At 40.7% G+C, this 21,411-nt stretch overlaps 1 protein-coding gene across 1 annotated transcript in view; it reads left to right on the forward strand.

The window, feature by feature from the left end:
- Positions 1–21,411, forward strand: part of EIF2B3 (eukaryotic translation initiation factor 2B subunit gamma) — a 103,863-nt gene that overhangs the window by 36,234 nt on the left and 46,218 nt on the right. The window contains exon 6 of the mRNA XM_074832179.1: positions 15,697–15,786. Within this exon, the coding sequence (XP_074688280.1) occupies positions 15,697–15,786 (90 nt within the window). The remainder of the gene's footprint in view (positions 1–15,696; positions 15,787–21,411) is intronic.

Consider the following 21,411-nt stretch of genomic DNA (forward strand, 5'->3'; position numbering starts at 1 on the left):
AGACGCTATTGAAAGAATAATGGACCCTTCCCACATTCAACCCCATTCTTCTTGCACTCGCTCCCAGACCTCTGGAGCCACAGTGCTAGCAAATGATTACATTCTGTTTCTCTTCTGTAACTCTTCCTAAACAAAATGTTAATTGATACATTGATTTATACAATTTAGATTCCTTTGTTAAGTCAGTGGAGTTAAAAGTAGCCTCTGGCTATTGAGGGGATAGATCAATGAAACAAATTAGTGATTGCTGGTATGTTTTTCTGTATCTTACTCTTTGAGAAAGTAGGATATATTTCAGATTTAAGGAATGTGTTTCTTGCACGTATTTGTTTTAGCTCTACCCCATGATGGTATAGCTCTAGAATGCAGGACTCTCTGCGTTTGCTGATTTACATTATTATATGAAGGAAGCAACCTGGGAAAAAAGTAGACTGGCATTTTTTCGCTATGCCCTTGATGTTGTCAACTGAAAAGAAGGGGTTCTGATACTGGGGATGTTATATAGATTCCAGGCTTTCATATGTGACAGGGATAACCTTGTGCTTGGGGTAAAAAATGACTTCTCATGTCCTGGACAACTGTTGGCTTAAAGGGTTTGCAGAAAAGTTGTCTAACCTTACTTCTTGGTAATCTATTCTTGTCTTTGGGGAAAAAATAGAAATGTTGATCCATTTGATTGTTGTGGAGAACCATTAAAATAAGTAACCTGTGTGTTTACAGAGGAAGAGTTCTCTTGTTCTACAGGTGATCTGGTGCTGGAAAAGATAAAAGTTAATATGTGAATTGATGTGCTATCACTTGTTTGCGTTAAGAATGTCTTGTAATTAATATACAAAGAGATCTCACTTCTCTACTTGGCTTTGTGGTCTTGAGAAGTCCACTTAATGTTTGTCTCTCATACTTTCTTCACTTTTTAAAATGAAGGCAATATTACTTTCCTGTCTCAGGGGCATAACTCATGAATGTTTATGGCCATAGTGTAAATGTAAAATGCTGCTCTGAGTACAGGGTTGGCTTTCCTACATTTTGAATCAGAATAGTATTTGTTAAAATGACCTGCAGGAAGCAGCTGATGTAACACTGCATACCGCATGAGCTACAGATCATGTTTAAAACTATGTTTTTCAGTTTCAGCACTTGCATTTCTGTACATCAAATGGCAGTAGTATTTAAATGTGTTATTGTATAGTTTATTGTGTGTTAACATTGTTATGTGCTGCTATTCTTATCACTCCACTCTCTCTAATTTCCTTTCAATGTACTATTTCTCAAGTTTTTCACACAAAAGCACTGGACATACAGTGAAAGATTAAATATGTTCTTTTGCATTAATAAGCCACTACTCCCGAGTATACATGACCAGATTTGTAGATAGGTTATTCCTTGCATGCACACGAACTGGTTTTACAAATACTGGCACAGCTTGCAGCAGTGCACCTGAGCTAACATGCGAGGGGCTGTGCGGCTGGCAGCGACGTAGCTGGGTGCAGAGCAGCTCCTGAGCTAACGAGGCCTGCAGGGGCTCCAGGCATGCTGTGGGGGTACCAGGGGGACTCAGTGTGAGCCAGTTCTGGTGCAGAAACAGTAGTATGGTCTGGGCTTTCTCAGGTCCATATTACTCTGGATAAAGGAGAAAAAGTGATGTTTATGTTTGTTTAATACTTGTATTTGTTTGCTGCTCTCCACTTCCAGTTTGGCCACCTGATGGCAACTTCTAAATTCCGAGATAAGAGTTGTGGTTATGTTACCCATATGTACAGCTTTGGTCAGCACTTTCAGGTTCCAGCAAAATGCAAATATCAAATGAGAGTGTAATCTTTTATAGTTCTTCAAATAGCTTACTTTTCACAGTAGAAAAGTAATTCTCTTTAGAAGGTGATCACTCCAAAGACTAACTGCTTTCATTTCTCCTAAACATTTTAGAAGCGTGACAACTGTTTTTTACAAATGATCTGCTGTAAAACATCTCCTGAGTTGATTTGGGCTGCTGTGTGTGATCTGCTTCTTCAGTTTTTTAATGACAATTTTATCCATAAAGAGAAAGAGTTAATGTTTTCTGAATGGTGGATTATGGTAATTAAATAAGGTGATACTGCCCTGCCAGATAGTAGCCTCATAAAGGTCTTGTGCATAAATGAAGATATAATGAACCTGTAAGTCAAGAATGCCATGAACAGCAGAAATGCCAAATACCGGAGCTGATGCACAGTTGAGTAACCTGCTGTGAAGAAATCTGTCCTTTTATCTGTTCCTTCATTTCTGTGTTTTGAAGTTGTAACTAATTGATTCACCATCTTGAAGGCAGTGCATGCAAGGATATGAACTTGGGCATATGAGAAGGGTGTGTGGATGCAAGGATATGAATTTGTGTATCTCTGAGAAAGGTGTCTAGTACTGAGCACAAGTCTTTGAGTGGCAGAAATCTCATAGCAGACTGCAGCACACTAATTTAAAGGCTAGTTTTGCTTTGACACTCTTTCTGTCCTTTCACTTCTTAATTTCCCTAAATGAAAACATGTCACGTTTGCAGTGGAGGTGACTCACAGGTTCCATTCAGGACTTCTGGAAGGCTTTAGTCTTTTACCTGCCGTGTGCCTGCATATCTACTCCTCCTACAATGACAGTAAGAAAACTGGCCGTAAGTGTTAATTCAAGTCTCAGTGGAAGTATCCGGTGTCTTAGCTATCTTAAGATACTGCTGTTTCCTAAGGTATCTAGATAGGCTGACATGTAGCTGGTGTTTTTCATCATTGACCAGCGCCTGAAAAGTTATTGTATGGGGAAGAGGTGAAAGCTGACCTGAGCTGTTCAGCATCAAAACACTTGCAATGAACAGGGATTGTGGGAAGGTGTGCTGCACCAATTGTGTGCTGTGCACATGGGAGAGTCAAGGACAACTGCAGTGTACGCAAGTGAAAGATACTGGGTCTGTATCTTTGCAAGGGGTGATCTAATTTATAAGTGTAAGTTTACTGGTCAAAATCATTGATCCCTGCTTGCTGCAGACTGGGTAGAGCATGGGTATGGAGAATTAGATGAATTATAAAAAAGAGAAAAATTGATGAGCATTGGAGGCATTCCTTGCAGGTAGGCACTGACTTGAACTTGCGTGTTGTCTCTAAAAGCAGATAATTATCTTATTTACACTCACAGTTAAATATTCCCAAAATTCTGGATGCATTTAAATTTTAGCATGAGGAAGGACAAGCAGACAAAGTCTATACTAATGTGGATCAAAATACAGTGGGGGGAAAAAAAGTGTATGAGAACCCATTTTTAGTAGTCTTGTTTGTTACCTTAAGCAGAAATGTCCCCTTCCCTGCCACTGTTTGTGTCCTGAAGAGAATCCAGTGTTCACATCTCTGAGGAACTAGTTTTGTCATCTAATTGAATAGTAAGACCCAAGGTTGAGATTAACTGTTTTCAAAAAGTAAGAAGCAAGTGCTTTGCAGTTACTTGATCTTTTTGTGCTTACTTGCTAAGCTGAGATTCTCATCAGTTACATTTTTTAATGATTTCTGAGTATTGCGCATTAATGTAGTTATTGATGAATGACAGCATGTGTTTATGCGCTGCTGTCACTTCTAGCTTCGTTGGGAAAGGAGAGGTGATTCTTCTTGACAGAAGTAGAATTGTTGTGCTGTATGGTTTGTACTTCCAGAAATTGCTTCAGGGTCTCAGTTTGTGTTTGATTTTTTGGCTGGCTTGCAAATATATATGATCCAATTGATCCATTCACATTTTTAATTGAAAACATACATAGTTTGTATATATTTAAAAAGGATCATTTGCATGTAAGGAAGTACCCATGAAAGTGTGTTTGAGAATTCTTACCTGCACCTGGGCACAGAAAAAGTTTAGGAAATGATTTTGTGTGTATCCATTGTGTAGTTGTTTCTTTTCTATCAATGTACGTCAGAGCTCCAAATACAAATAAAGCGTGCTGTGCAGGCTAATTAAACCAATGCCTCTGTGGAAGAACTTAGTTTCTGGAATTGCTCTTGTAAATCTGAGATGTAAACAAAAACCTAGTTATTTTTATATCGTTTCCCTTTGCCTCATGTACGTGATTCTGGAAGTTGGAGGGTTATATGTTTATGCCTCTTTTTATAGCAGAATATTTGCGTGGCTGAATTTTTATTGAAGCATAATTCCTGGTTTCCTTAAAGCTGAGCAAGACTACTGTACAGTGGGAACACACGTTAATTTGAGTTGCTGTGAAAGGCTGTTCATTTTAAAGCTGTGAAGGCAGCAAATTGTCCTCAAGTGTTTCTTCATTAAGAGTTGTTTGCCACTTTTGTAGAAATGGCTGCTTCAGTCACAGAAAGTAAATTGGGAGCTTTTCCTGAAAGAAGGATGTGCAAAGAACAGCATTTAGGCCATGGGATCTTACTGCCCCTCCTTCTCCTGCCCCTACCTAGCTGGGGATGATGCAGGTACTGTTGCATTTTATTCTGTTTCATTTCACCTGTGTGCTGAGATGAGCAGTCTCCAGAAGCTCCTTTAATCTGAGGTTGGCTTTAGTTTGTTCTTTCTTGGTCGGTTTGTAACTTCCTCGTGGACTATGAGCGCATTGTGCTGGTTCCTTTAAAATGTAGAATGCGAAGATATACTACCTGTCTAAAAAGCTTAGAGTCTAAATGGACTGTAAGATTATGGATATGGCCCTTGCTCCCATTAAATGTGAAATTCCAGCTCTTCAGAACAGACCTATTTTCTAGTGAATTCCAATATAGTAATAAAATCTACTATTTGTGAGGAGTGCAGCTTCTGTGGTGTGAATAATTAGACCTACTTCTGTTGAAGTGCAAAAGCTCCCTCTTATTTTTAATAGCAAATTATTTTGAGAGCAGAGCCCAGAAGCATGAGATTTTTAGAAGTAATCTTTAAGGCTTCCTGTTCATTTTGGTGCTTATTGCTTCTTACCTCTCTCTGATTTATTTTTTTTTTTAACTGCTCTCTGCAAAAACAACCATTGTAGACTTGGCCCTTTTTTATATTACTAATATAGTCTAGAGGGTTAGCACAGGTCTTTATAGTTACAGATTGTTTCTAATACATTTTTTCTTTATAAACTAAGGGCAGGACTATACACGAAATCTCTGTTATTGTATTTGTGCTTTGTACTCATGTACTTGTTGACTGTTTTACAAGCCAGTAACGTAGTAGCCACAGGCTAGGAAGCTTGCCCAGAAATCTGGCATATTTAATTAGTTCTAGTAAACAAGCAGAGTTTCAAATTTAATTTTTCCTTCTTTAATTCCTATAAACCTCAAGCCATTTAAAACTTAATTTTGACACTAGTTTCGTTTATGCAGTTGGATAATACTGAAACAGTCCACAACCACAGTCGGAATAGTCCCAGTCTCTTCCAAGCAAGAAGGGAATAGAAGTTGTTTTGTTTTAATAGTATTTGAGGTTGCCGTAAAACTGTAAATGATAATCTTCAGGTCATCCACTACCTTTTTTTTTTATCTTTCTGTTAGGCTGAGTGTTTCAAGATGAGGAAGTTGTCCTACCATGGGTTTAGCCTTGTAAAGGAAAAGGATTGGATTTGTTGCCATCCTGGTCTTTGTACAGAGAGCTGTTCTAAGAGCAAATTATGGAGGTATCTGAATGCTGTTACTTGCCATAGCCAGTTTATTGCTTCTAGGCTGTGAAGTTTAACTTGCTGCCCCAGGTAACATGAGCAACAGAGAAGAGGGTTCAGTTGCTGTGTTCTCTCTTACTTTTCAACACCAGCTTGTGATCAGTGGTGAAAATGGTTCTCTGCTAATAACTTTCACTCTTAGAGACCACTGGTCTAGATTACTGATATTTCTCCTGTCTATTTCATTGCCAAAGCCACACTTTCTCCAGACAAGTAGTGTGCTGCTGTCTCCTTATCACAGCAATAAAATGCTTGCTAATTCCACCCAAAAACTAGACTTTGTAGCTGCAACTAAAAAAAAATGAAAAAAATAATATTTAAATCGTGAAAATAAACAGATGAGCAGTGTCTCATTAGCTGTCCAGCTTTTTCTTCAAGAATGTGGGGTTTGTTTTGTTTTTTTAAATGAACAGTGACTGTCTCCTACGTATTCTAAAGGCAGCTCCCACCTACTCTGTGGAGTGAGTTAGCACATGCTGGGCTGTACAGAACAGCACTCCTGTTTGCAAAAAGTTTCTCAGTCAGCAGTAACTGTCCCAAGGAAGGAAGTCAATCTACTGCTCAAAGTACCGTCTCACTGCATTGAATTCGGCAGGATTTTCTTCTGTCCTCTGCAGTATTCTAATTGCCATATTATCACTGTTCAAAAGGACTGAAGTTCCTCTGGCCCAACCTTAAGCTGTTATTCAGGTCCTAGTAATGAGTGAAAGATGAGAAAGATTTTTGGAAATCGAGCTCTGTCATCAGTGCAGTGTATACTTCTGTTCAGTTGTGCTTAATGCTGTAGTGCTCCAGTTTAAGCATCCTCCTGAAAGCATTTTAGGTGTAAGCTCAGTTTCTTATAGTAGTATGAAACAGCAACTTCTGTTATAGCTGTTAACAAATCTGGAAATTTTAAATCATGAGTAATCTGGTGTAACCAGGAACTAATCCAGTGTGGTTGTAACCACTGTAATTACTTGTTTAAAAAATGCAACTTTGGACTTTGGGTGGATGTTAAGCTCTTCTTGTGGTGACAATAGATTTTTCTGTGTCTTGTCTTTTTTCCTCTTTTTTTTTCCTGATACGTTCATCATCCCATGGTATTTCTAATGGTGTTTTGTAAAATGCCAGTTAGCTATTAAAATAATTAATCATAAAGTTCTTTTGGGTTGAAAAGACGAGAGATGTCTGCAAGTGGCTTCAGTCTGACTTCAGTTCTCCTTTGGTTTTAAATTCTGCTGTCACTCTACAAAAAGAATGCTGCATTTTCTAATTTTAAGGCTTTGTTTTAATGAAGTTCTTATTTGACACTGTCAAAATATTAGCTGATAAACAGTATAGATTATTTTAAACTAGAAAAGAACACGAGTATCTCTGTATTTCTTGTGCGATGTTCCTATCACGTTGGGTATTTCTTCACTGCAGAATTGGGCTGTACTCTAATGCTGATGATGTCCCAAGCCCTGACAGCTCTGTGTCCTGAAATCTCATGGCTTAAGGTTGTTGATGTCCTAAAACCAGGCTATCATGTGTCTGGGAATGTATCTGAATACATGGTCTGAGTCATGACTTCAATGTAGCCAAGTCAGGAAACCTCTCTGTTTTTCTGTAGGGAAGCAGGATTCATCAAGTCTGACTGCTGATACCTTAGTGTAGTTTCCCCTAAAATGTATTTTTCTTTTATTTACCCATTCAGCATTGCCAAGATGTGGAGCAACCTGTGTCCTAGCAGTCACAGCCAGGCTCCCTCTGCACTGGCGGCAGAGCCAAGTTCTGTGCCCACTTTAATTTTTGCCTGAGATAAAGTTGTTTTCATTTTCTGATTAAATATTTGACACTTGCAGTTGTTGGGATGTTGTCAGGGTGAAGCATGGTTACTGTGTTGCCAAAGGCTAAAGTGTCCAGTTTTCAGTGGAGTTGAGATGCGAATAGATGCAACTGTAAAAACTTATCTTGAATCAAAAGTGAGGCAAAAGTGGTAGGTTCCAGGGGGAAATCAAAAGGAAGCACTGGTCAGAGCATCAGCTGAGGAAGCTGCAGACCCTCAAGGAGCAGGAGCTAATTATAATTCACTTACAGTAGATGAAGGAAATGAGCATTGCCAGATTTACTGCAGAAGGCATCCTACATGGGCTGGATTTGGGTAGGTTTTTGTAATTTAAACCATAACACTTAAATTTTTCCCATCTTTGGATTCAAAGCTCATGTCTTCTCACTTTCTGGACTGTTAAGTGTCGGGGGGAGCCAGATGCTGCTTTGTCTAACACACATGAACTGTTCTTTTCTTCTCTTTTCTCTCATTCTTTCTAACGCTGATGACCTGCTATCAGACTCTTGTGAAATGTAACTGTTTTGAATGCAAATATCTTCTGAAGAAAGACTCACAAACATGCATCTTCCATCATAAGAGCCCATTTGCTTGTCAGGTGAAGATCCTAGCAACGGAAAGTGAGTGGCCTATGCACAGTAACAGTAGCTCAAAGAGGGATTTTTAGTTTTAATAAATTGGTGGTGCAGAAGTAAGTGATTTTCATGAGGTACCTCGAAGGCTACTCACAATGGGAAGCCCAAAGGTATGTGTGACAGCTTCGGTTTGTCCTGCTCCTGGGCGCTGTAAAATATAAAGGAAATGCTTATAATGCTTATTTTGACTTTGTTTTTTCCGCTTCTGCTTTTACTTGCAATTTAAGGTTGGGGGAGGGAGGATTTCTTTTTGCCTGTGTGTTTTAATAGTCCAAAGGTATGCCATTACCTTAAATTCCCAGATTTTGCAGATCATAGATTCTAAATAAAATGCACCTCACCTGGGAGGTGCAGAAGGTCTTTGGAATCTTATTGAGCAAAGCTGTGATCAGGCAGTCACACTGCCAAGTACTGTTTTGTTTGCCTTTGAGTCTAGGCCAGTGACATAAAGAAATTGTGGCACCCTTGCTGTGTTTAAGCTATATATTGCTAGTGACCTACAGCTTTGACCTAGTATTCAGTTTCACTGTTTCCCATGCATTTACTGTAATTATTTGATTTAAGAAAATATATCATATGTCTACTGCTTAGCCCTTTGGGAACTGGCGTAGGAGGGATCAGCAGGAGCTGCTGTTCTTCAGTAGCCTCTGTACAATCCTCCAGCTTCAGTTGTTTGCTTAAAACTTGTTCCTCTTTGTGTTGTCTATCCTTTCAGCCCTGGTGATTTTGGGGAACAATTATTTACTAAGGTGAATTTTCACAAAGCAGGAAGCAAAATGAGCTGAAAATTGGAAATTATTAGGGTTGCCAGGTGCAGACTTTCAGTTCTTTCTCTCTTTTTAGCAAAGAAAGCATTTCCCAAAGCTTGATTAAATCTCTTAAATCACAGTTTAGCCCAGCATAAAAAAAATAAGCTCAAATACCAGATCTGAACCAAGTGACTAAGCCATGTCCTGTTGTGTCAGAATTGAATTGGTTATAGTGCACAATAATCTACTTTATTGTCATCCTGGCCTTAACTGTAGCATAAGATGATTACATTGAATGTGTATAATAATAAGGCTTACACTTTGTATATACCGCTTTAAATATTTTGGCAGACCATAGAAAGAACCTTTACGTGCAAGGCTTGATTAATCCTTTTCCTCTGTGTACAGAACAAGTAGCTGCCAGAGCTCAAGGGTAAAACCTATTAATAATGTCTCTGGCAATCCCCGCCCTCCTTCACAGTGTATTCTGTTCTGTTCACACCAAACTCTGGACTTATTATCATTTTGGTGTCTCTTTTGCTTTCCCAGTTTCTACACAGCAATTGGGGTATTCTAGCAAATTTGAATCTAGTATAGAAGTGTCTAGTATAAAATACTTTCATGAACTCTGTTTTTCTAGTGACAGGGAAAGAGAAGAGGGGTAGGGGGATTGTGGGGATCCTGGCCCCTGTGTTATTTCTTACAGCTGTTAGCACTCAGTATGGCAGAGAAGACCCTTAGAACCAAGCCCAGGGAAACGCTTTCCCCGGCAGCTGTGTCTGGCATGCTCCTGGGGGGGTGCACGTGCATCCAGTGATGGGGCCGTGCACCCCCCAGGGAGTGCTCCTTGGACTTGGGGTGGGTGAGGAATTGCTGCTGTTCTTGCTCTCACATGGGGAAGCTGAAGCAGGGCAAAGAAAAACATTTTGTGTAAGTTCATGGGATGTGTTCGCTGCACAGCTAACAGCACCCTTGCTGTTCACCTTCGAAGTCAAGAGAGATGTTAACGTTCAAGCACAGTGTTGGTGCCAAGATAATGACTCTTTCTATGGGAGGTCACACCGGCTTATTGTATGTAAACCACTACTGACCTTGAGCAAATATTAATCCTGAGTTCTGACTGCTAACCTATATTCTTTATACTAGAGAAAATGATTTAATCTTTGGCTTTCAATGAAAGTTGGTTCCTTTACCAAAAAGTTTTCAGCATGTTTTTGTCAGAAGTAGGTTCATAGTTTGTATTATAGTCTCATGGGTATATTAATAATATAATACAACAAAGACAAATGGCACGCGGTGAAGGTTTTAAATGAAAAATATTTATTATTCAGAAGGCTTTCAAGCAACATAGGTCACTAGATCAATAAAATATTTTCATTTGGAAAGTACTTCCCATTCCTGATGCAGGAGGATGGATGGGTGGGTAGTTCCCCCAGAGCTGCCTCTGGACAGTTGATGTTAAGGTGTGAACGTGGCCTGTCGTCCCTTGCCCAGGTCCTCAAGGGACCAAAGCACGTCTTGCCCTCCTGTCTTTGTAAATAAAGTTGTTACCAAACTGGGGGAAGGGGAACAGTGAGGGGGTGCCTCTGAGCTGGGAAGTGGAGGTCGGGGTCACCCAGGGCACGTGTTGCAGACACCTCGCAGTAGCCGTCTGGAAACCTTGGGTGATGGATTTCTGTGCCCTTTTCCTCTCCACGCCAGCGCTCTCCCATCACTGCGGTGTTCCTCCCAGCCAGAACTGAAGCAGTTGTTCCACTCACGAAGCATGATCCTCTCGTTAAACTCTGTCCCCTCCTCCGCAGCCAGGCGGAAGGGGGGCACCGGGTAGAGCCAGGGCGGGGGGGGGGCGGGGGGGGGGTGTCGAGGAGGGGGTCCTGGCCTGCGCCTCCACTGCTGCTGCGGTTCAGCCCGGAGGTGGCAGCATTTGACTGGTGGGCAAAGGAGGCTGGGGATACAGAGGGGACATTCATTTGGCTAAGTGCGTTGGGATCTTTTTGGGCAAAAGCACTGTATAAAAAAACCTAAGGTCATAAGGTGTCTGGGATTTCTGAAGAGCCAACGTAACAGTGGTCTTTTATTATTAGTGAGTTTACAGCCAAGAGCTGTCCCGTAAATGAGCAATGTGATTTAGGGATTTTTTTTTTTTTGCCTTTAAAAGTAGGAATGTTTGAGACGTTAAAGGTGGACTGGCAGCTTTTGCTGGGAAACTTCTCTTCATGTTGATCTGTACCCTGGCTTTGTGTCAACATGAGAGCACCACCTCCATGCAGGCAGTCGGGGGTCAGCAGCGTGTGTTTGAACTGGATGGCACGCTGCTTTACGCAAGAACACAGTACGTAGTGTGGGGGATAGGAAGAATGCAGTAGACTGTTTGGCTACATGGACTATGTGAGCTACATGCAATTAATTAGAAAAGAAATGTGTGGAATGCATAGTTTGCACTTAGTGTGCTGTTACTTATTTACTTATTTTGAAGTGATGGGGAGGAAGATGAACTAATACCCCATAAGCCCACTGTGGATGTAATTCAGGTATCGGTTCAGGAGCCAGGTTAATAGCAGGTATGATTGGATTTTTATTGTGTCATTGCTCGGATTAGTGTTAGAGTACGGACAGCCTCAGGTCCTCGAGCTTATTTAAAGACCTTCATATTTTCCGTCAACAGCTGTATGAAGTTAAAGGGAAAGAGGCCATGGGATTTCTCTTTCTCAGCTAGTTTATTTGTGAGGTGGTGAGGTTAATGTGGCAATATCCCATGCTTAGTAGAGAGGCTTTTTGGCTTTAAGCATTGTGTGTGCTCCCTTCAGATTTATGATTTTGACCCCAGCCTGGCATTATCACACTGTCAGTGGGAGTGCAGGGCTGGTTTGAACCTCCAGCTCTTGGTGGTAATCTCTCTTAATTAGTTTACAGTTGAAACAATTGTCCATCTTTTTGCCTTTAAACAAGGGAAGTTTGCTCTATCAGTGGTTGATTTCCCTGAGGGAGGAAATCCTGAGAGAGGTTATCAGGGAGAGAAAAGCTCCCGGCTCCACTTTCAAAGCAATGCCATGTACGAAGCATGCATCAATCCTGTTAGTACTGCTTATTATTTCACAATGGCGTGTCAGGAATTACAGGCACAGACCTTTCTAAGGACTCTTGCAGACCTTTATGCACTCTCATCCCGAATCAGGATTTTGTGGAATTATGTGCTAATAAAAGCTAATTTTACACATTAAATTGTGTTCTTTGAAATTGCTCTTTTAATTGCTGATCTTTCCCTGACTTCTCCACAGATCTCTCCGAGCCTCTGCATTGTCGACGTTCTGCCTGGGAGCCCTCCATGCTGCATCATTAGGGCTAAAATCTGCCATCACTTAACATAACACACAGAGCTTACAACTGGGAGCAGCCCCCTCCCTTGCATGGGAGCACAGACAATAATAGACACTATAGTGGCAGCACCAATAGGAGTTTTACCATGTATTTTAATGACTTGTGCTTGATTACATTTGCTAGATTGAACCAAAGTTCATTTAGTAATTGGTATGATTCTTAAAGGGTTCACATTTGACATTCCTCGCTCATTAAAGAGCTCCACAATGGCTGTTACAACTTTCATCTCAACGGTGACCCTCTCAGAGATATATCCAGTCTTTTTCTTTTGATAAACCACCCAACCCGGCATTCATTAACACTTAACCATCTGCAGCCAGCCCCTCCTCGTACCTTCTCTCTTGCTTTGATGATATAATTAAAAGCCTTCTGTATTATCTCCCTCAGAGCGATAAGTCTAGGTGCGTCAGCTCTTGGCACATGCATTGTTTGTTATTCGATTCTCTCTGTATCAGCTGTTCCTTGCGAAGGGCTCATTTTTCATATGTTGTAAAGATTAGCTGATGGAGTGGGAGATCAGAAGCATGAGAAGGGAGTGTGGCTTTCGATATTAGTAACCAGATGCTCATTTGAAATGGTGATGGAGTTTGCTGTTATCAGTTAGATTATTTGGCTCCCTTGCTTTTACCTGAAGATAAACTGGTTTAAGCACTAGTCAATGAAAATTAGCATCATCTTTAGTGGCTTGTTATGATAGAGTGCTCTTATCAGTCTGGTTTAGTGTGGCTATTCTCTCCTTGAGTCTGGTTTACAGAAATCCCAGCTTTGTTTATGCATGTGCCCAAACTTGCCTGTTTGACCTTTGAAGCTGTGATTATAATATTAATCTATGGGACTATTCTGTTGCAAATCACTTAGGTGGTCTGTATTTCAGAGGATTTTCATTGTGGGACCTCCCTCTTGTCCAGCATGATGTTCCGTTATTGTTAGTATATTCTACATTGAAAGCTCAGAGTGTGGCGTTTCAGTACATCTTGTTGTCTGGCTGGTTTTTGTGGGGGTTTTTTTGTGTGTGATGGAGCTGCAGCTAGGACAGCACTGTGCTACTGTCTGTCCACTTGCACTGATTTTGTATAACTTTGTTATAAAGTTGCTTAGCTACAGAGAAACTTGGTACAATACTTGCATGCAGATACAAACTTCAGCCTGCAAACTTCAGCCTGCAAATCCTCAGTGTCCTGCGGTGTAGCTAAATAGTGTTATTCCAGTTTGCAGGTGGGGAGACTATGTGTGAAAGCCGTGCAGACACTGGCAACAGAACCGGCATTTATCGAGGAGTTCCTGTTTTACACTCTTCTGCCTGATGTCTGTCCCTTGCAGCCTTCCCCTGCTTTGTGTTTCAGGGGGGTTGTGATGGATCTTGAATAGGGCGAGAAGAACCTGGCATTCTGGCACTAAAGAAACTGTGTCCTGTTTGTCATCTTCAAGTTAAGAATTGGGGCTTTTTTCTCCTATTTTCTCTCTCCTTCCCATGTTGCATACATTTCTCTCTTTTTTTTTTTTAACATGTTTCTTGCCTTGTTCCATTGGTCTGTTCATTTTCCCAGCTTTCCTCCCTGTTCCATTTCTTTCTGTTTGTCTCTCTCAGCCATTTCAATATACTATTATATTCATTATATAAATACAAGGGAGCCCTTTTTCTCAGAGAAGATATGAAAATTCTCCTCATAAATACATAAAATATGGAAACAATCCTCAGGATGCAGAGCAGGAGGGAGTCTGCTGACTTCCAACTGCAAGACCTCATTAAAATTAGTGGATTCCCTATCCTCTTTGCATAAGGAACATTGCTATTTGGGCTGACTTCCACAGCAACATCTGGGCCACTGATAACATCAGTACTGAAGCATTGCTAGGTGAGCTCATGTTTTGTTAATGAACTAATGTACTGAAAGTGCATATATCATTTTTTAGTACCACATAGTTTACTGCAAAGTGTTGTACTACTGTTTATAGGAGCTTTCCTTTGCAAGTGGGACTTAAAGAATTTCGTTGTAGTTAATAATATGCTTAGCTTGAATTGAACGTTGTGCTTGAGAAATGCCACCTAAATTATAAAATTTTAAGTCTTTGGTAGCTCAATGATTTAATTAAATGAAATCAATGAAATAAACTGAAAAACGGCTTACTAGAACACCTGATATTCTCAGTTGCTTTGGTGTTACTAAATATTCGGTGTGCTAGTATTAATTTATTACACAGAGAGAGAGATAGATAGATAGATAGATAGATGGATATGCATGCCCAAGTTGTGAGAGATCCCTCTGCTGAGATAACTAAGTAATGAAAGTGATCACGATCACAAACATCTGACTTTAGTGTGTTCTGGAATAAGTGAATAAAAGTTGGATGGAATATACTGATAAGTTATCTTCATTCAAATTTCATTATGAAATCCAGGCATCAAAGGAGAAAAAATGAAAACAGAGACGATTTCAGGTGTGGATTGAAATTTCTCTCCTTAATAGCCTCTGGATTCTGAGTGCAGTTATAGATCTCTTGAACAACCCAGCGTAGTCCCTGACTGTTGTTGTGCTTTGTCTTTTTTAATTTGCAAGCTAAATGTTCTTGTGGCTTTTTTATCCTGAGAAGTAGTGATGAGTGTTCAGACAGCCAGAACACTCTCAAATGAGGGCACAGGTGTGTGGAAGGGAAAGTAACATTGGCATAAAATAACTAGCTGCTTTCAGACAGGTTCTAAAAAGGGTTTCCACTGTCTAAGAGCAGAGAATGCAAAAAGAGAAGGAATCAATGAGTCTTTATGGTTTATAACTTTGCTCTTAAAATATGGATGCTATTGGAGATTTCCCAGTTTCTGAAATACTAACCTGGTGCTGGTCTGAAAGCAAAGACTTTCCTGTTTGCCGTTGTTTGGCTAATGATGAGCGGGAGTTTTACTGATCTCTTCCACCTTACTAGGCTGGATAGGCAAACACTTTGTAATTGAGCTGTGGCAGTCATTTGTAATGTGTAGTGTAGGAAAGGTGAGCAGACCCCATCTCCTTTCCCTATTCCCCTCCAGGAAGTGTTGGAAAAAATACAGTAGTAGTGTTGTGTTTGCTAGCAGAACATGCACAGCCTTGCATATTAAGGCAGGCACTTAGCCAGAAGCTTTGAATTATTGTACCCTGACATTACCCACTGTAACTTTTAGCACTCTGGGCCCATTACTTTGGCTTCCTGCCCAGTAATGTGCAATTTCCACTTACATAAGAAGATGTAGCAGGAGTAATGACTCCTTGGAGGAGGTGTTTTCTTTTGCAGCAAATCAGCCCAGGGCCAGCAGGTGTAAGTTTATAGACACAGTCCAATAATGGCAGTCTGCACCGTTCTCCTCCGTTAATCCAGCAGTAGGTGGAAAGGAACAGATCTGCCTTTGCACACTTTTCAGTATCCACTGACTTACTTGCAGAGTCAAGCTCTTGTAAATGGCCATGCAAAACTCCATGTTTTTCCTTTTTTTTTCTTTTCCAGGCACCCCAGAATGCACATCAGAACAGGGCTGATGGATGCCCATCTCTATTGTCTGAAGAAATATGTGGTAGACTTTCTTGTAGAAAACAGGTAAGAAACCAAGCAATACACAGGGTAGTAGCAGGTGTTTGCATTGACATATGGTTCGTACCAGAGCTTTTAAAGGAAGATTTGTTTCTTTAAATTGACTAGCACAAAATAGAAATGTAAAAGAAACCAGTTTGCACAATGCCTTAACTACACTAAAAGGAATGCCAAGCCTTATGGCTGAGTTTATTATTCAGAACTTTTTTTTTAAAAAAACTATAACAACAGCATAAGTGAAAGCTAAAAATTTTTGCTTCTTTTCTGCATCCCTTGTTTTCCTAATATATCTGTGCTTTTTGGCTGCTCATTTCACCAGGACTCCCCCATTGTTAGGGCTGTGAATACATTTCTGACCTTTGATTTCCCCCACCACAGTCTGTTTTGGCCTTTGCAATCACCTTTTCTCTCCCCCTTCACATCCACCACCGCTGCAGGTGGGCTATCTCTGCAGCATCCTATGTTTTTAGCTTGTGATGTTCCTCTGTCAAAACTCTGAGACCACCCACTGAGAATAAGAAAAACATCCATTTATGGAAGTGGAGAAGGATCTTAGCTGTAATATTTCATGAAACAGACCAAAAAAACCCTGTTTATCTTTAAAAAACAAACAAATGAACAACCCCCCTCACAGTAAGTAGTTCAGTTTTGGAATGATGTCCTGTTCCTAGACTTACTGTAGCGCTCTCATGCCCATTGCATATATTGAATGCTCACTGAGTTCTCAAGAGTTTTTCTCCCCTTTTAAGTAAGATGAAAGCTAAAGGGGCTAAGTGTTGTGTTCATAGTGCTTTTCCTTAGCACATAAACTGACATGTGAAAAAATGTTGGGGGGTGGGGGCTTTGTGGTAGTCTTGACCATGTACAAATCTGGTGATGCATTTGGATACATGACTGAAGAAGCTCTTCCAGAATAAGATTCTGTGAGTGAGTTAAAAAAGTGGAAAATCTCTGTTAACCCCCAGGGCAATTTCTTGCCATCTGTAAGAATAAAGCTTGTCTGATGCTGTGACTGGCATATGGGGGCATTGTACAAGTCATTTTATTTCCCATTTGTGTATGGGAACATGTCTGAAAGGTGAGAAAGCTTCAGGAGCAGCAGATGATTTAAATCTGGAATAAGCTGTTTATTCAGTGTATTTTAGAAAGTCTGTGACAGTTTGGACTTCTTGTATTTCCTGTGGTAGCATGAAGCGGTGTTTACGGCTTTCTTTTGTCATAATACAAAATGCCATCCAGTTTTGCTGGGATTAGACATTTCTGGAATATTAGGCATTTCACACATTCGGTTCTTATTCCCTGGTATTTCATGCTGTTTTGAATTTAGATCATTAGGTCTGTGGGACAAGGACAGTCTTTGTCAGACATGCCACAGTGCGTGACACAATGAGGCCTCTAAGCGTAAATAGTGGTAACTTCAGATTTCAAGGCTTTATGCTATTTCCATTGAAACTGGTGGCTTTGTCAGTGACGGGACTTTACCTCGTATTAACCAAAACCAGCAGAGTGAAATCCTGCTCTGAACTCCTCCAGTTGCCCCCAGGTCCCCCTAGAACAAGTCTACTGGCTTTTTGCAAGTATGACCAGTTGGTTTTTTTGTTTTCTATAAAGAGGTCATTCTCTGTTTTCACCATTTTTTGAAGCTGTGCTTCTTTTCTTTGGCACTTCCATGACAAATACAGCAATAAATACAATTACAGCAGCTAGACAGCATTTCTTAAGACCTGATAGCAACATCTGGCTTACTAATGGCAGGTAGCTGCTTCATTCTGTTTATTACACACATGCTGCTTATTCAGTCAATTGAGAGAGTGAGTCAATTGCAAGTAATGTGCTTTACTGGCAAATCTGGGGAATGGGACTTTTGCCATGAGGAATAACTTGGGCTTTCAGGCTTCTGGCATTGGAGGGCATTTGCAGCTTATTTTTCTTCTCTGAGGAAGGGGAGGACAGTGCATACCCAAAGATCTTTCCATGTTTGGCAGCAATATGCCAGGATTTTTGAAAGACCCTGTGGAATATTTTTGCCTCAAAAGTACTGACATCTACATAATTGTTTGGGTTTAGGGATTCTTTTTAATACTTTGTTTTTTAGTGTAGAGAGAACCTACAGTAGGATTTTGCCTCTCTGCAATTCCACACCAGGACTGGAGAAGCTCAGATGCCATGTTTAAGTTGTGCGTGTTTAAAACTAACAGCAGGGACTGAAGTGAACAGTGAAGCTCTTGTACCGTGCCAGGAAGTACTGACACAGTGTACTTCCTCAATATTACAATATTTACATTGTGTTAATATTTTAACAGCAGGGTTTGATGGCAGGCAGAACACCTTTTTTTCATTGTTTGTAACTCAATGAAGCATTTACATTTTTTTTCAAATTTTACTTTGACATACAAAAGCATAAAATATGTTGCCCAGCCAGAAAAAATTCAAATTCTACAACTGGCTATAGCTCACTCTTTTGCAGAGGAAAACTATGATTGCTTCCAGGTCAAAGAATTACATGAAAACTAATGTGGTTATGTATGTGGGATCTGTTGCTTCAAATGGGATAAAAGCCCAGCGTAGTTCCAGCTTAGCTGCAAAGATGTAGCAAGAACAAGCTCTCCCAAGGGAATGTAGTTTGTGTATAGCTGCACCTGTAAGGGTAAATTGAATTCCTCTACTTTGATCGCTTTAATATATGCGTTGAATGTAAAGTCCAAAGTCTAATATGAAAACAGGGGGAAGAAAACGTGAAATGGCTAAACCTTTGTTTTGTCTAAGTATATGAATCTTGCTTTAGGATTTGAGATAACTTTGTTATATGACATCTCTGGAAAAAGGCTGAATTTATTGCTCAGCTCCACAATGAAGTCATCATAACAAGGTTTTACCATCAGCTTGGCCACTGTCTTGCGTTGGGGTGCTAGACGGGTCCCTTAATTTTTCTATGCACTCGTTTCCTCTAATGGGTGGGATTGTTTGAAGAATAGTCAGTATTTGTTTGGCAGCAGTGAGATTCTACTATGGGGGATGTTGGGAGAGGTCAAAATACTGTTTGGTAGTTTGTAACTCAGTTCGTAGTTCTTTAATACATTTTTGTGAACTATTTGAAAAGGACTGAATAGAGATTCTCCTGCCTGAAGTTTCATTGAACTATAGCAAACCAAGCAGATTCTTGCGTTTTAAAAAGCAGAGTTCATTAGTGCCTTTGAATAAAAGTCAGAGGAAATGGTCTGTTTATTAGAACTCTCTCAAATATGTATGTCCAGACAAAAATAAAAAATACCACGATCCTAATGTTGTTTAAACCTGGGGAATTTATTTTTTGGGGAATGAAACTGCTTTCTCTTTCCTAGCAGGAAAAAAATGCCATTTGGCAGTTAAAATCCCCATCTCCATCTATCTCTCATTTAGTTCAGCATTGGGTCCTAGTGAAATTGAGTCTTCAAGGGTACAACAGTCCTACCCTGTCTAAATCTACCAAGGTCAAAATGCTGGTGGTTCCACGGTGCCTTAAGGAACAGCTGAAGAAATTTTTGCCCCTAGCAGTTTGTTATACCCTGCAGCTGAAATTTATTCCTTCCCTTCCCTCCACACTCCTGCATCACTGGGGCAGGTTGATTATCTGAATGCTGCTTAATCAGCTCCAGTGCACTGGCAGCCTCTGCCCAGAGGTGCCAGTTGGAGTTGCTGAGGTTGGTCTTGGTTTGGCAGATGTACCAAGTCTGCCGAATTGTTCACATCTTTACACAGGAGGGACTGTCAGTTAAAAATCTGATCTCCCTGTATTCAGGAGAGAGCTTTTCTTTCCTTAACACTTCCATTTTCAGAATAAAGCTAACCCGAGGGTCTTAAAGGTGCTGCTCTTTGCAGCGTGGAGAAGGCAGGCAAGTGCTGGCCGTGTGTGTTGCAGGAGCTGCTCTGCCAGCACAGGGCAGGGATAGTTGAAGGTGAACACCTGCACCGCATCATGAACTGCACAATATTGCTTTTCTTAAAACGATCATTACACGAGCTGAGCCAGCAGGCTAGACAGAAGCAGAGGCTGTAGCTGGCTGGGGGCACGGCTCCACCCCACAGCTGGCGGGCCTCACACCCCTGGGGCCCTGGGGTGGCAGCCAGCACAGTAGCCAGTCCCTTTTTTGGCACTCTCCTGAGTGCTAGGTTGGAATCCTGCCTCGCCGCTGCATTCAGGGCAGATGGAAGAAGAGAGTCCTTATTCCCTTTCCTCTGTGAACTTCATCTGCAACAGAGGGCAGGATCTAGGCCTGTGTTTTGTGAGCCCGGTGTATTGCACAGACATGCACTGATATTTCTTTACTGCGTGCTGACAGTTGGCTTGCTAACAATCCCAGCAAAGCTGCTAGCAGAAGAAATGTGATCAAAGTGAAATTGCATGGTAGTTTGTGTTCTGGTTTTGCAGAATATTTCTAAAGCTCTAGCCTGGTGAAATAAGATACCTCATTTGGGGAGGGAAAAGGGGGAGATAGATACAAAGCAACCCCTTCCCCTTTATAGTTTTAACGTGGAAAATTCAAACTTGCTTTGGAAATTTAAGTGTTGGAGATGTGTGTGTCTCTATGTATCTTGTGTATATGCTTAAAAGCATACTTAATATGCATTTCTAATATATGTATGCATGAATGGCACTGTGCCACAGTTAGTTGTGCAGGTACAGATGACAACATTAGTTATGTGTGTAAGGATCTTACCCTGCTCACAGCTGAAAACTGTGGACACGTGGAGGCTGCCATTTTCACCTCTCATTGAGGTAGACCAGAAAATCTGAAGCCAGATCAAGGCTGCCTAAAACAAAGCAGTGTGTGGACCTACTTATTAGGTTTACCTCCCAAAAATCGCTTTTGTCAAATTTCATCAGGGCAGAGTTTGTCATGAATACGCTAATCAAACCTTAGTTACAGGTTGGGCACCTGAAAAGCTACATTTAAAAATACTAACTTTGCAAAGTTAAGCATTTGGCAGTTAGGAAGTACCACAGCTGAGGCTCACTGTGCCTTATATGTGCCACATATATGGTACAGTCTGCAGTTGTATGAATCTTTAAGTTTGGGGTTTTTTTCCCCCTCTGTGACCATTGCTTCATTTGTTGCCTGAAATGCTTACTGAAGGAGATACTGTTCAATATTGTATGTAACTTCTGTAGTTCAGGTGAAGGCCACCAGCCTTACTGGCTGCTCACTCTTTAAAGCCTGTTCTGAAGATAAGGTAAATACTTTCCTTTTGGATTCTCGGTGCTTGTCACTGATACTACAATGCTCTGCACACACGTCATTAACTAGCTTTCCAACACCCCTATCAGTGAAGTAGTGGTCTTTCCCTGTTCAGAAAGGGGGAAACTAAGGCATACAAGAGCTGAAGTTTGAAACATCTTTGTCGTAAGTATGCCATTTTTCAGTCCTTTATGTTATACAGAGAGCTCTTAATACTGAATCTTTTCCATTGATGATAGCTGTCACAGGGTGATACTGATCAAATTGAAAGCGCGCAGTCAGTGGCAACCTGCGGAAATTAGATTTACGTTTTGCATTCAGCAGCATTTGTGAACTCCTCTGACAGAATGGAATTTAAAAAAAAAAAATTTAAAAATCAGTTCTTCAGGCATCATTCATTTGCCTTAAATATTAG

This window comes from Strix aluco, chromosome 8 (assembly GCF_031877795.1).
Source record: "Strix aluco isolate bStrAlu1 chromosome 8, bStrAlu1.hap1, whole genome shotgun sequence".
In the NCBI taxonomy this organism is placed as follows: domain Eukaryota; kingdom Metazoa; phylum Chordata; class Aves; order Strigiformes; family Strigidae; genus Strix; species Strix aluco.